At 34.2% G+C, this 15653-nt stretch overlaps 1 protein-coding gene across 1 annotated transcript; it reads left to right on the top strand.

The window, feature by feature from the left end:
* Nucleotides 1–6378: 6378 nt before the first annotated feature.
* LOC139430225 (transcription factor Zelda-like) lies at nt 6379–8875 on the top strand. Its single transcript, XM_071196907.1, has one exon. The coding sequence runs from the start codon at nt 6518–6520 to the stop codon at nt 8663–8665; it is 2148 nt and encodes a 715-aa protein (XP_071053008.1). The 5' UTR covers nt 6379–6517; the 3' UTR covers nt 8666–8875.
* Nucleotides 8876–15653: the final 6778 nt, after the last annotated feature.

Here is a 15653-nt window from a genome sequence, read left to right as displayed (position 1 = left end):
GATGAATGTCTCATCAAAGATCGTGTCACCATCGAAATACTTAGAGCCTGCGTTGCAGTGAATTTTAATATCTTTAATGATTGGCTGAGAATTGGCACTTTTCTGAAAATATGGAAGAATGCTCAACAAAGTTATTGTAATAAATAATAACTTGAACCTAAGTAGGTCGCATATCAAAATGCTATCAAGTATCAGGGTGATTAATTCATAGCCGACATATCAAAATAACTCTTTAAATAACTCCAAATCTAACTTCAACTTTAAAAAAGATCAAGTTTTTATATTAATATCAGTAAATGGAATATAAGCAAAGTATAAAGAAAGAGGGTTGAAAGAGTACAAAATCAGTAATGTGCTCAAAATTTTAAAGCTATTCACTTTTCAGGCATTCGCCAGCAATTTCCAAGAAACGATTTGGGAGCACCATTGTGAAGATTCATCATCATTTATATTATTTCTGCCGTAACGACTTCGGCATTTCGCTCGCAACCTTAAATTTATTTGTTGTGTTCGGCTCGTCAACGGAAGATCGTTTATTTTCTTTGCCGCTGGTGGACGCCCGAGACAGAAACTGATGGACCCTGCGACGTTGTCAACGCACTCCGATGACTTTTAACTTTAATGTCCTGCCATTTCCCCCAAAACTAGAGTATATACACATGTTTAGGAATTTCAAACACGAAGGTACATTAGCAAAACCATTAAGACGATATCTAATAGATCAATTTAAAAGATAAATTGTTTTAAATTGATTTCAAAAGCATTAAATTCTCCAAATATTTTTTTAGCTGACAACCGCCTGTTCATGTCAAAGTTGTCCCTTGCAGACTTTGCAGAGTGTGTATATTTACTCCCAAAAACGTGACTTTACTAACATTGTTCGATATGTTTATGGTTAAAGGGTTTTGCGGATTTCCGGAAAGATGTTTACAAAGCAAACATTTAACTTTTACAAATATTCAAAAAAAAAAAAAATTTTTACCTCAACACAAAAAGTGAAAAGCAAAAAAATTTTAAACTTTAAAAAAAAGCTAAATCAATCTTTAAAAATTTCTAAAGCTGTCTTAGTCGGTTCGGAAGAACAAAAGAAATTTCACAAGAGAAACTGCATATTCCGCAATAGATTTTCAAATTTGACAGGCAACAATAGTTTCCTCAAAATGCAGCTTTGCGACGTCAAGCTGTGCGCGGCCATTCGACCATTTAAACAAAGCTTATCGCGGAAATCGACTACAAAAACAACGACGTTCAAGATAAAACTGACCAACTTTACTGCCCGAGGTGATTTGAACCGCTCCAAACTGTGTTACCAACCCCCCGTTGTTAGATAACGACTTGTCACTAATCAGGTGAACTCAAAAAATCCACACTCCATCAAAAAGTAAAAATTAAAATAGATTTTTGTTTAATAATATTTAAGTTGTAAGTTGAAATTTTATTTTTGAAAACCTCTCCACAACAGCTGCTATCCTTTTCACTTTGAAGCATTCGAAATTCGATTCATCCGATGTTGTACACCTGACACAGGTGGGTGGTAGTCAACATCTTTTATTTTCAATCCTTCAACAATAGGGGCCATTCACAACTTTGAAATAGAAAGATTAAAAAGCGATATGATTTCAAAAATAATTAAAATCACTCTGATTTTTTGCGTACCACGAAGAGATAACATAAATACACTGCGAAGTCGAGCCGAGCGGGTAACAAAAACGGGTCTTAATTCGTAGGACCTGATGTGCGACAGGAAAGGGCGGTGTTATCCTTGAACGCCGCACCGGAAACATATTCACTTGGCACTTTTTCACTTGGCCTATTCGGGATACACTTGTTATGGATTAAATTTCATTTCCTCCGGGAATAATATAACCCCGTAAAAGAGTTCTATTGATACCAAGAAAATGAAACGTTATACTTAGAAGGAGTAATTAGTTGTAAAAAATGTTGTGGTTTATGAATACTAAACTAATAAAATATAAAAAAAATAAAATCCAGGTAAGGATTTTGTTGTAAACGTAATAAAGGTTTAAAAATTATGATAAGTAATAAAGCAATTTCCAGGTAAAGCAATGAGTAAAAGTAAAGTACGCGTACTGTTCAAGTATCTCTCTGTATTTTACTATTCGTAAAAGCTGGGCTTTTATGTACGAACGGCAACAATAGATTCGTTGGGGTTGTTCTTAGAATTCCTTTTGCTACGCTTACAGGGTGATTTTTACGTGTGATTTTTAAAGATTTCTCTGGGGGTAAATTTAAAGTTTATGCATTGTTCAAATTATGCATGTTTTATTTTTATTAACTGGAACTAATGGAGACATTTTGTAAAAATTTAAAGAATAAAGAATTTTTGTTTTAATATTATCAATACATTTTTTTATAGTTATTAGATCATGGACTCTATTATGCAATAATAAGAAGAAAACTTTATTTCGGACCATATTCCATTATAAACATTAACAATTACAATACTGTTGATGTTTAAACTAGATGAGGTATGGGTGAGTCAGAAAGAATGGGAAATCCGAATACTGGAGTACTAACCTAACATCTCTTATACAAATGTCAGTGGTTTTTGAGGCACAGGGTGTTAAAAGTTAAATTCTTATTTCGAAATTTCTTGATAATTTTGAAGTTTTTTGTAATATTAACATAAAATTTGGTAGTTTTATGTTTTCGAGCATGAGAAATACGAATTTGAAACTTGTTTTGTTATTGCTCGTAGAGGGCGGTAGATACACACTGCTCGTTTGATAAATCAAATCATAAGTTTTTTGGCTGTCGAGCTACGACCAATAAGAGTTACAAATCACAAAGAGCATTCAATTTTACATAAAAAAGGTACTTTTATTTAAATTGTCTAAGTCTATCGGTTTTCGAATTATTTACTTTTAAATGTTTAAATGTATTTTTTCTTCTAAAATTTTTATTTTTTAACATAAGCAAGGTTGGCTTATTTTTCCGCTCATGTTTCGACAATTGTCAACATTGATCTAATTTCCGTGTGTAATAATCATTTTTACCAACAATACAGTTATTACCAATTTGAAAATGCCAACGACATAATGAGTTTTCTAATTTTCCAGGTTTAAATCCACTGGATTTTTGAATATGGTCGTAATATTCTTTTGTTATCAATTAATTGTTATTGTTATCGATTATTATCGTTACTAATTGCTATAGTTTTTGATTTTAAATGTAATCACTTTGAAACAATTAAAAGCAGATAACTTGGAAACCAGTAGACTTAGACAATGTAAGCAAGACTACCTTTTTTGTGTAGAATTGAAAGCTCCTTCAGATTTCTGGTTCTAATTCGCCATACCTCAACTGACAAAATAGTCATGATTTGATATCTCAAACGTGCAGTGTATATCTAGCGCCCTCTACGAGTAATCACAATACAAATTTCAAATTCGTATTTCTCATGCTCGAAAACATACAGGGTGATTCATTAGCTCTATGACAAACTTTGGCAGATGAAAGGTGATGCGATTCTAAGGAAAAAATGTTATATGAATATGGGTCCGATTCATTTTGGTTAAAGAGTTACAAGCCTTTGAAAATTTTACACAGTTTAATAGGCAAATGAAAATGTAACATAAAAAATAAGTTTAAAAATTACAAAAATTGTTCGAAATGTCCGCCTTCAGCTTGAATGCACGCCTCACATCGACGAAGTAAAGATTCTATCACACGACGTATGATATTTGTATCATTCCGTATGCTATTAGCTGCATCTTGAATTCTGTCCAGTAGTTGCTGACGGGTAGTAATTTCTACATGGTACACAAGCTGCTTCATGTGTCCCCAGAAATAATAATCCAGCGGATTTAGATCTGGGGATCGTGGTGGCCAGACTACTGGACCTCCATTGCCAATCCATTTGTTTGGAAAATGTTCATGTAACCAAGCGATGACTTCTCTTCCTCGATGTGGTGGTGCACCATCGTGCTGATACCACATATTTTGAACGATGTTAAGTGGTACGTCGTCGATAAAATCGAAAAGGATATGTCCCAAGAAATTTCTGTACATATTTGCATTTAAGCGTTCATTTATCACCAGAGCCACGACGTTTAGGGCTGTTGATGTCACCATACAGGGCAGCGAACGGGTTATAGCGTAGTAGTAACATGTTTCTATCGAGCACATCGATGTGCCGCAACGTAACGATACTGGTTGAATGCTGGCCCATGTAAAATTTGGGAGAGTTCTCTGCGGTGCAGCATTCAATACGTGTTTGGTCGATTGTCCGACTAAAACTCAACCAGTGGCGTGGTATACTATATGTGGCGTGATGTGGTCCATGTGGCCCGTGTCTCGTACCGTACCGTAAGGCGACGAGCCGCCAATGAGTTGCCCGACAACGTCGCGGCTCTGTTTATCACCCATACAGGTAGCAAAGAATTGTTAAAAATGCCACCCCAAACGTTTACACTAAACCGTTGCTGAAATCTTCCTGGTCTAATTGCATGTGGATTTTGCAAGGACCACACATGTTCGTTATGATAATTATTTACGCCGTCCCTAGTGAAACACGCTTCATCAGACCACAGAACTTGAGAAATGAAGTTATTATTTTGAGCATGTTGCTGAATAATCCAGTGGCAAAATGCTAAGCGTTGCTCAGTATTTCCAGGATGTAATGCTTGAACATTTTGATGGAGCGGGGTTACCTATTTCTCTCAGTCTGCGAAATGATGCACTAAACACTGTATGGGCAGGTTGATGTCTATTTGGAAACCTACGAAGGTATTCTCTTGCTGCTTGCCGTTACAAAGCCCGTATACAAAAATAATATCTGCATATTCTTCAATCGTAAACACATGCATTTTCATTTTCGATCAAAACTCTGACAATTATAAACTTTGAAACACACAGAATAGAGTAAATTGAAATGTTTGACATAAAGAACTCAGTTTTGTTATCACAGCCAACTCTGTATTTGTGTTTCATAATTATTGTTGCGATTGTTGCAAATCTTTACTTCGTTGATGTGAAGCGTGCATTCAAGCTGAAGGCGGACATTTCGAACAATTTTGTAATTTTTAAACTTATTTTTTATGTTACATTTTCATTTGCCTATTAAACTGTGTAAAATAGTGACCCATATTCATATAACATTTTTTCCTTAGAATCGCATCACCTTTCATCTGCCAAAGTTTGTCATAGAGCTAATGAATCACCCTGTATAACAAACATATTTTATGTTAATAGACAAAAAGCTTCAAAATTCTGACATTTGTATAAAAGATGTTAGGTTAAATCGTCATATTTTGTTGTCTAGTAGCTCCAGTATTCGGATTTTCCATTCTTTCTGACTCATCCTGTATAAACCTATCACATAAAATGACGCAAACAAAGTATTGTTCTAGAAATTATTGGAATAGTACATAAAAATTGACACATTGGAATAAAAAGAAATCAACTGAGTCATTTGAAAACTAAGTGTAATCTAGACTGGACGTCGCGCCTTTATTTAACATAACGAAATAAAGGCGCGACGTCCAGTCTAGAACACAAACTTTCTTTAATCGAGTTTTCAATTATATCTGTGATCTTGTTAATCTGATCAATAGTTAAGTGATTCTCTCTGAACCCAAAGTGATTGACTGGGATTATAGTTTTTTCTTCAATAATCATTTGGTGGTTTTTCTAGTTTAAACATTAAGATATAAATCGCTCTTTATCTTTAAGAAATAAAGTTGGGCTGGTTTAATAAATAAACTCAATTTAAATTTATCAAAATTTAAGTTAGATTATTCTTTAATAAAAGTGAGTAAATAAAGTTTTAATGTGATATTTGAATTTTAACTTTTTACATATGTGTAAAGTTGCAGTAAGGGTGTTTATTAAGCTTACATCCCCGTCTGTTATCGCTAACCCTCCCCAAAATTCAACGCTTGTTCTCGCAAAAACTCCACCTCATTTATACATTTTTTGTGATACCCGTCACCAGCAACAGGTTGCCGTTAAAATGGCCCAAATAGCTTCTTTTTTCCCATTACCACGAAATCATACTCCGAAATTCACGAAATATTTCAAATTTGATTTTTAATATCTAGAAACATTTTATTTTTTATCTAGAAAAAAAAGCGAACGAATTTTTTTATTTATTTTTTGTTTTTCATCTGTCGTACAGATTTTAAAAATCCCCTTTTAGGTGGGTGGTTTCTAAAGACACCCCTGCTAGGTACTTAGCAACTTTTCCTTTCTTGCGTTCCTAGAAATACCCTAATAAAAGACCTTTGGCTATTTGCTATTGGTCCGCACTTGTACAGGCCAACTTTGCACCCCCAACATAAGGGATTGCTGAATTTTTCGAACTCCAGGTCAGTTTCATTTTAACCGCCAAGTGCAGGGTCTAGTTCGCCAGGCGAAAAAACCGGTCCTGATTTCGGTCCGTGTTTTCGGAAACGTTGTTTAGTTTAGATAACCTCGGGGATGATACACGAAGAATTTAATTTTATTTTGTGATAATCGCGTGTTACTTTACGTCGTGTGTGTTTTATAATGTATAATGAAGAACACTGATTACGAAAATGAAGCGATTACCAACCAGTCGGGTTATTCAGATTCCTCCACGTATCTAAACCAACAAAACACAATGGATTATCAACTAAACCGGGTTAAAACTGAACCGCAACCACCCGAAGAATACTCACAACAATTTTATACGGAGCGGTATCAAAGCGAAAACAATTTTAACCCGTACAATCAAGAAAATGTGAGTAAAATTAATTCGTATCGTTATCATCCGTACGAACGCCCAAATTCGGAACAACCCCAAAATAATGGGGCGTATTTACCCAATTCGCCTAACTCAAAACAATGCGAAAAATGCGGATTTATTTGTAACTCAATGGATCAAATAACGGAACACGTAAACAATTGTCAGCAATCAACAACACCTTTGGGTAACGTAACAAACTATCATAATTACAATATGTTGTCTGGAGGAGAGATAATAAAAACAGAAACTGAAATATTAGATTTAGATTCGTATAAAGTGCATCAAGTTTTGCCCGAAGAAGAAAATATTCGTCAACAACCACAACAACTTCAACCCAACCAATTGATGAATCAATGGAATCAACCGAACGAAAATCAAAATCCGCCCATGTTTAGTCCAAACGAGCAAAGATGGGAACCCGACGGTAATCCGATAAATAATCAAAGAATTTTTTCTCCTAATTATCGAAATTACCCCGAAGAAACGCCCCAAAATTTCCCATCACAAGGATTTAGCATCGAAACAACAACATCGACCGCAACTCCCGTTGTTAATCAACCTCCATCATCAGCTAAAAATAATTGGAAATCAAATGATTCTAGAAAACCAAAAAATTATAATTGCACATCTTGTAAAAAATGGTTTACTAGTTCTGGTCATTTAAAACGACATTATAACACGACTTTGCATAAAAATGCTGTTAAAACAAGCGGTTTACCAGATCCAGCCAATCTTCCCATCAGCGTTCATCATCATCCAAAAGCAACCCAAAATCGTGCGGATACCCAAATACCTTTACATAGCCCGGAGGAGGATGTTGAAAGAATCGAATCACCACCAAGTGAACAATACGAACTCCCTAGTTTAGTACCACTTCAAACGATGAATCAACAAAATTATGACGATCCCCCAAACGTACAGGCAGACCCCTCAGTTATGGAATCGAGGGGTCTGCTTTCAATCACCAATCAAATGCATATCCAACCCACCCACAATACCTTCAACACCATCAACAATACCATCAACAATGGTTTCCAGCACCATATGTTACCCCCCATGAATTCCCCTTATTACCCAATGCACCCAGACGAGAATATCCCCAACAATTCAATGGTACTAGTAGTCAACGACCTCACTACTATTACCGAAGAAACTGATAATTCCCAACCACTCCCAAGTTTCTCTCAAATTCAACGATATAATCAAGTTCCTTATTACGGCGATATGAGTCAAGATCAAAATTATCAATCATACGATTTATCAAGTTATAATCAACAACAACCTCCGTGTTATCAACCAATTAAGCCAGAGGAAATCGAAGAAACGAGAAGATACACAATGATAGCCCCCCCGGATTCAACATCAACCGACGGCGATATCGTTCCAATCTCATCCTCAAGCAACAACAACAACTTAATTGTTAACAACACCCCCATCGATTCAGAATTAAAATATAACGTTTATTGTTCTTCGCCGGAAACTTCGAACGATATACCCGACGTTGAAAATAGTAATCCACAAATTTCTTCAACGTCGAATATTGTAAAACCGCAACCGTTGCATAAATGTTTTGATTGTGATAAGGTTTTTAATAAATCTTGTTATTTAACGCAACACAATAAAACATTTCATTGCGGAGATAAACCGTATAAATGCGTACGTTGTGGAAAAAGATTTTCTTGCGAACAACAACATCTGGAACATAAAGCCAAACACGGGGGGGAAAAACCACACAAATGCGAACAATGTCCGAAACAATTCAACCACAAAACTGATCTTAGGAGACATATGTGTCTTCACACCGGGAAAAAACCGTTTAGTTGCGGGTTGTGCGGAAAGGGGTTTATCAGAAAAGATCATATGATTAAACATGGTGATACGCATTTGAAAATACAAAAACATCTTAAACCGAAAAATTACGTTAAAAATCAATAAAAAATTCTTTTTGATTTAATTTTTTTAGTCGTAATAATTGTTTATAAGTAGTAATTCGTGGTTTGATGTGCAATTATTGATCTAGAACATGTGTTGTGTTTGTAAATTAAAATATTTGCAATCTTTGTACCTCTTCTTTACAAAGTAACATTCCATAATTTTTTTTTGTGTTGTATATATATGAAATATATGTTAAACTTGTATATTTATTCGACTTATATTTATACATATATTTTTATATTATGTAGCATCATTTATGTTATAATCCAATAAATTTTTCATAATATTACAGAATTATTATCTCTATTTTGTGTTTTATTTTCCTCTTATTACTATTATTACATATTTATAAATATTAAAATACGAATTTTCAAGAGATTAACCAATAAATTTAACTACTAATTCCAGTTTTAATTCGATAAAAATATACAATAAATTAGCATTGAATAACAATTAAAACTAGAACTAACACTATACCTAGAACTAGAAGACGGCTAAAGCCGAAACTTTCTGGTTCTAGGTCTAGTGTTAGTTCTAGTTTTATTTCCATGAAAAATAGAAGTACAACAATTTAACGCCGAATAACAGCTAAAACAAGAACTAGCACTAACATTAGAATTAACACTATACCTAAAACTAGAATCATTCGGGTTTAGCCGTCTTAAGAGACGTACAGCTAAACCCAAATGTTTCTAGTTCTAGTTTTACACTAGCACTATCATTAGAACTAGCATAAGAACTAGAACTAGAATCATTCGGGTTTAGCCGTCTTGAGAGACGTGCGGCTAAACCCGAACGATTCTAGTTCTAGTTCTAGTGTTAGCTCTAGTTTTAGGCTGGCACTGTTACTAGAACTAACACTAGACTTAGAACAAGAATCATTCGGGGTTAGCCGTCTTGAGAGACGTGCGGCTAAACCCGAATGACTCTAGTTCTAGGTCTAGTGTTAGTTCTAGTTTTACGCTGGCACTGTTACTAGAACTAACACTAGACCTAGAACAAGAATCATTCGGGGTTAGCCGTCTTGAGAGACGTGCGGCTAAACCCGAACGATTCTAGTTCTAGTTCTAGTGTTAGCTCTAGTTTTACGCTGGCACTGTTACTAGAACTAACACTAGACCTAGAACTAGAATCATTCGGGTTTAGCCGCACATCTCTCAAGACGGCTAAACCCGAACGATTCTAGTTCTAGTTCTAGTGTTAGCTCTAGTTTTACGCTGGCACTGTTACTAGAACTAACACTAGACCTAGAACAAGAATCATTCGGTGTTAGCCGTCTTGAGAGACGTGCGGCTAAACCCGAATGACTCTAGTTCTAGGTCTAGTGTTAGTTCTAGTTTTTGTTTTAGCACTACAACTAGCACTAGATTTTGAACTAGAAACATTGGGGTTCAGCCGTCTTAAGAGACGTACAGCTAACCCCAATGTTTCTAGTTCTAAATCTAGTGTTAGTTCTAGTTTTAGTTCCATGAAAAATATACAACAATCTAACGCTGCATAACAACCAACTCTGTGTCACAATCAAAGGGTTCAAGAACTAAAATGAAATTGTTAGTTATTTACCTTGTATACTCGTTTAGTATTGTACTAGCTCATTTGGCATTCTAGACATTGATCATTATCACTATCCGTTCGTTCAAGCAGTTATCTTTAAACTTTTGAAAATATTTTATCTGGAAAATAATAAAATAAAAATTTATGAAAGTTGACTATCGACCTCAAGAATACAAATTTAAATTTGAAATTTTAATGTTTTTAAAGTTGACAATTTTATTTTTGATTAAGTTAAACATAATAATTTTTTTATTAAATTGATTACATAAAAACCTAATTTTGAAAGTACATTATTATAATGATTTGATTATAAGTTCCTGAACCATATGGTAATTGAAAAAAAAAAAGATAAGGTAGTACTTTTTCATCCCTGTAGATAAATTTTCAATCTGTGCAGCCTTAATCTGGTATGCATTAAATACCTTGCGTCGTAACATCCTTCCCCCTTATTTTAATAGCCAATTCCGTTGGACAATCCGAACTGGCCATTATCTGAGAAATCAATGCTACCTCCTCTTCTGGCATCCTTGTCTTTTAATTAACCGGGCAGAGCATCGGACGGTGAACGAACAAGAACAAGTTGATCGGCTACGACACGTCGTGCAGCTGTTTTGGGCAATGCGAGGGATGCTGCAACCCCTTGCCTTTTCCCACGATCAACCCTTGTGTCTTCCTGCACCCCATTTACCGGAATCTCGCCGCAGCTATCTCCTCTTCCGCGTTCGACACCTTTCCTTTAACCTTTATTTCCTTAAGGGGTTGCTAGTTCTCTCCGGTTCACTTGCGACGACAATAAAAATTTCGTCTTTTCTAATAAGGGGTTCGTTGACGCTGCGGAATCGGGTATATAGCGCGCATTCTATACGCTTTTAAGGGGTTTCTAACCAAAAAAAGGCATTCCGCGATGGATCCGTTTTCTGAGCGAAAAAAGAGCTTTTCGTGGGGCGCGCTCTGTGAGAAACGCAAACAGACCGCGATCCGATGCTGTGAGGAAACTGAGTCGAAAAAGAGAACGAAAGAAAAAAAAACGGGCGAACGTTTGGATTAATGTGGGTTAACATAATATTTACGGTCATTCGATTTCTCTGTTAATGCGACGAGTTTTTTCAGTTTGGATTTTTCCGTTTCTGTAACGAAGTGTGCACGACCTTGGGTAATATGATATTGTTTAAGTTTACTGGAAAAGATGTGAATAAAGATTTAAGAAAATCTCAGTATCAATAAAAATAAAGTATAATTAGAAAATCTTTTCATAATTGTGCTTAACATCGCCCATTCTCCGCAGCCTTCGGAATAATGAGGGTGGCAGCGGGGTACTGCTCAGGATTACCTAACCATTATGCGAAGACAGCATAGCCTCACCAGGTGGTTTCATGCCACAATCCCATATAGTCGAAGCCTCCATCCTTCTTGCACTCGCGCAAAATCAATTTCAAAAAGCCTCATCTCTCCTTCTATTCTTTCTTTCTTACGAAGAGACGATACCAAACGTGAAAAAAGAGATGTGCACAACGCACTCGCACTAACGAGAAGAAGAATCCGTTCCCACACACACCGACCTAAACCTACACACACGTACAACACCCTGTATATGAACGGGACGGGGTTGCACGCACACTTAAGCGGCGTCGAAGAGGTTGGATCGCTTGCAAACACATCAACGTTGAACTCAGCTCGTCTGGAGCACCGGGCTGATATTAAAAATCGTCCAACCGAAAGTGATCGAACAATTGGATTTTTATTAAATCTCCGTCAACGACGAAGCTCTGTGTGTGTTGGTCCATCATACTCGAATAGAATATTAATTTAAGTGTAAATTGTGATTTATTTTAGTTTTTATTTGTAAAGTTTTCAAAATCTTTTTTTTTATCTTTTCACCCATCAAACGCCACTTGCACAAACAGATTTCATTCTTTTACCTCCCCAAGCTAACAAATAAAAGGTACCCGGCTGTGAGACACCTGGGAGTCCTAAAGCTTCCTAAAGGCGATGACAATAGATCTTTAAAACTGATCTAAGAACTTTCAACTCGACGTGTTCTCAATTGAAATCGGATGTTCTTCATTTCAAATAAAATTGATTGTTTTTTCATTTTTATTATTAATGAAAATTGAAAACTAAAATCCAATAATTTTTTGTGGTATACGTCTTGAAATATGTATACCGTCTTTGGTGTATAACTAAAGAAGTCGACTTGATGAGAAGTTATTGAAGCTCGGAGACTTGTATAGGCCAGTTATTGAGAGATTGAATGCCGGCGAGCTTTGCATGTGAATGGGAACGTGATTTGCATAAAACATTGCTCCAGGTTTGGAGCGGTTTAAGGGTTAGCCTAGGAAGGATAAACAGATGACGTCTAATCCGGATGCATCGGGCAGATGCAACAGGAAGTAGTACCTGGTTCGAAAATTAATTGTGCGACCCCTTCCGATTAGATCAAGTGGATCAGGTTGGATTATTAATCAATCTATATTTAATCAAAATTTATCACTTAAAATTTTCAAAACCCATTTTCATTTCTTCACCAAATTTACAGTGTAAACAAGAAACATCTGCTTCGGTTCGTGACTTGCAATAGGAACTTTGCGTTCTATTGCTCCCATTGTCGCCCTCGATGCGCATCTACACAGTTGAAAAATCTCGTGGGAAAGAGTCGCTGTGATTCTCAAAGGGTGCAACGAAGCACCTTCGATGGGTGAATGCGGATGGTTGTTTTTGGCGAGATGCAACGATCGACCGAAGCTTTTTTCTTTTCTCCATGCCATTCCCCGGATGGCGAAGTGCCTTTCTGCAGGTGCACCACACGACCGAACAACTCTTTTGGTCGACCTCCGGACCTTCCGCACCTGACCCTATGACCTACCCTAACACTGACCATTTACAACCTACCCCAATGACGACGGTCATCCAATGGTCATCAGTAAACCCTTCTGAAACATGATACATTACATACATGTGGTTATGATGTGTTTTATTAAGGGGGACAAGTGGTTTTAGCAACTTGTGTACCTGGGTCTTTTTTTATGATTTCGCATTCATTACCTTGATTAAATTTTAGATTGGAGTGGAAATTTATAATCCCTCGAGTTGCCAAAAGAAGATATCTCCGAAAAGAATTTTTTGCGCGGTTTCTTTGGTGAAAAAGCTGAGACATTTTTGTATAATATATGAGAGTTTTAAATCTATATCTTAAGAAATCCATTTTTTACAATTTTTTAAAGGATCGAAGATTAATTATAAAAAGTCAAATATATTAATGAATTTATTAATTGATATCTCAAAATCTTGAAGATATTTTAAGAAGCGGTTTCTTTCGTCAAAAAGCTGAGATATTTTTATATACTTTCTGAGAATTGCAAAATGATATCTTAAGAAATCGATTTTTTATGATTTTTTAGATTAGAGAATTTAAGATTTCTTTTAGAAGTAAAAAATGAAAGGTTTTGAAAAATTAATTTCTCAAAATCTTAAAGATATTTTGAGAAGCGGTTTCTTTCATCAGAAAGCCGACACTTTTTTGTATAATCTCTGAGAGTCGTAAATCTATATCTTAAAAAATCAATTTTTTTAAAGGAAATAAGATTAATTATGAAAAATCAAATACATGAGTGATTAATAATTCATATCTCAAAATCTTGAAGATATTTTAAGAAGCGGGTTCTTTCATCAAAAAGCTGAGACATTTTTCTATATTTTCTGAGAATTGCAAAACGATATCTTAAGAAATCGATTTTTTATGATTTTTTAGATTAGAGAATTTAAGATTTCTTTTAGAAGTAAAAAATTAAAGGTTTTTAAAAATTAATATCTCAAAATGTTAAAGATATTTCGAGAAGCGGTTTCTTTCATCAAAAAGCCGACACTTTTTTGTATAATCTCTGAGAGTCGTAAATCTATATCTTAAGAAATCAATTTTTTTAAAGGAAATAAGATTAATTATGAAAAATCAAATACATGAGTGATTAATAATTCATATCTCAAAATCTTGAAGATATTTTAAGAAGCGGTTTCTTTCATCAAAAAGCTGAGACATTTTTCTATATTTTCTGAGAATTGCAAAACGATATCTTAAGAAATCGATTTTTTATGATTTTTTAGATTAGAGAATTTAAGATTTCGTTTAGAAGTAAAAAATGAAAGGTTTTTAAAAATTAATTTCTCAAAATCTTAAAGATATTTTGAGAAGCGGTTTCTTTCATCAGAAAGCCGACACTTTTTTGTATAATCTCTGAGGCGTAAATCTATATCTTAAGAAATCAATTTTTTTAAAGAAAATAAGATTAATTATGAAAAATCAAATACATTAATGATTTTAATAAGTGATATCTCAAAATCTTGAAGATATTTTAAGAAGCGGTTTCTCTCATCAAAAAGCTGAGACATTTTTGTATATTTTCTGAGAATTGCAAAACGATATCTTAAGAAATCGATTTTTTATGATTTTTTAGATTAGAGAATTTAAGATTTCTTTTAGAAGTAAAAAATGAAAGGTTTTGAAAAATTAATTTCTCAAAATCTTAAAGATATTTTGAGAAGCGGTTTCTTTCATCAGAAAGCCGACACTTTTTTGTATAATCTCTGAGAGTCGTAAATCTATATCTTAAGAAATCATTTTTTTTTAAAGAAAATAAGATTAATTATGAAAAATCAAATACATTAATGATTTTAATAAGTGATATCTCAAAATCTTGAAGATATTTTAAGAAGCGGTTTCTTTCATCAAAAAGCTGAGACATTTTTGTATATTTTCTGAGAATTGCAAAACGATATCTTAAGAAACCGATTTTTTATGATTTTTTAGATTAGAGAATTTAAGATTTCTTTTAGAAGTAAAAAATGAAAGGTTTTGAAAAATTAATTTCTCAAAATCTTAAAGATATTTTGAGAAGCGGTTTCTTTCATCAGAAAGCCGACACTTTTTTGTATAATCTCTGAGAGTCGTAAATCTATATCTTAAGAAATCAATTTTTTTAAAGGAAATAAGATTAATTATGAAAAATCAAATACATTAATGATTTTATTAATTGATATCTCAAAATCTTGAAGATATTTTGAAAAGCGGTTTCTTTCATCAAAAAGCTGAGACATTTTTATATATTTTCTGAGAATTGCAAAACGATATCTTAAGAAATCGATTTTTTATGATTTTTTAGATTAGAGAATTTAAGATTTCTTTTAGAAGTAAAAAATTAAAGGTTTTTAAAAATTAATATCTCAAAATGTTAAAGATATTTCGAGAAGCGGTTTCTTTCATCAAAAAGCCGACACTTTTTTGTATAATCTCTGAGAGTCGTAAATCTATATCTTAAGAAATCAATTTTTTTAAAGGAAATAAGATTAATTATGAAAAATCAAATACATGAGTGATTAATAATTCATATCTCAAAATCTTGAAGATATTTTAAGAAGCGGTTTCTTTCATCAAAAAGCTGAG

The sequence above is a fragment of the Onthophagus taurus genome, chromosome 6 (genome assembly GCF_036711975.1).
Source record: "Onthophagus taurus isolate NC chromosome 6, IU_Otau_3.0, whole genome shotgun sequence".
Classification (NCBI taxonomy): domain Eukaryota; kingdom Metazoa; phylum Arthropoda; class Insecta; order Coleoptera; family Scarabaeidae; genus Onthophagus; species Onthophagus taurus.
This window is presented reverse-complemented; position numbering and strand designations above follow the sequence as displayed.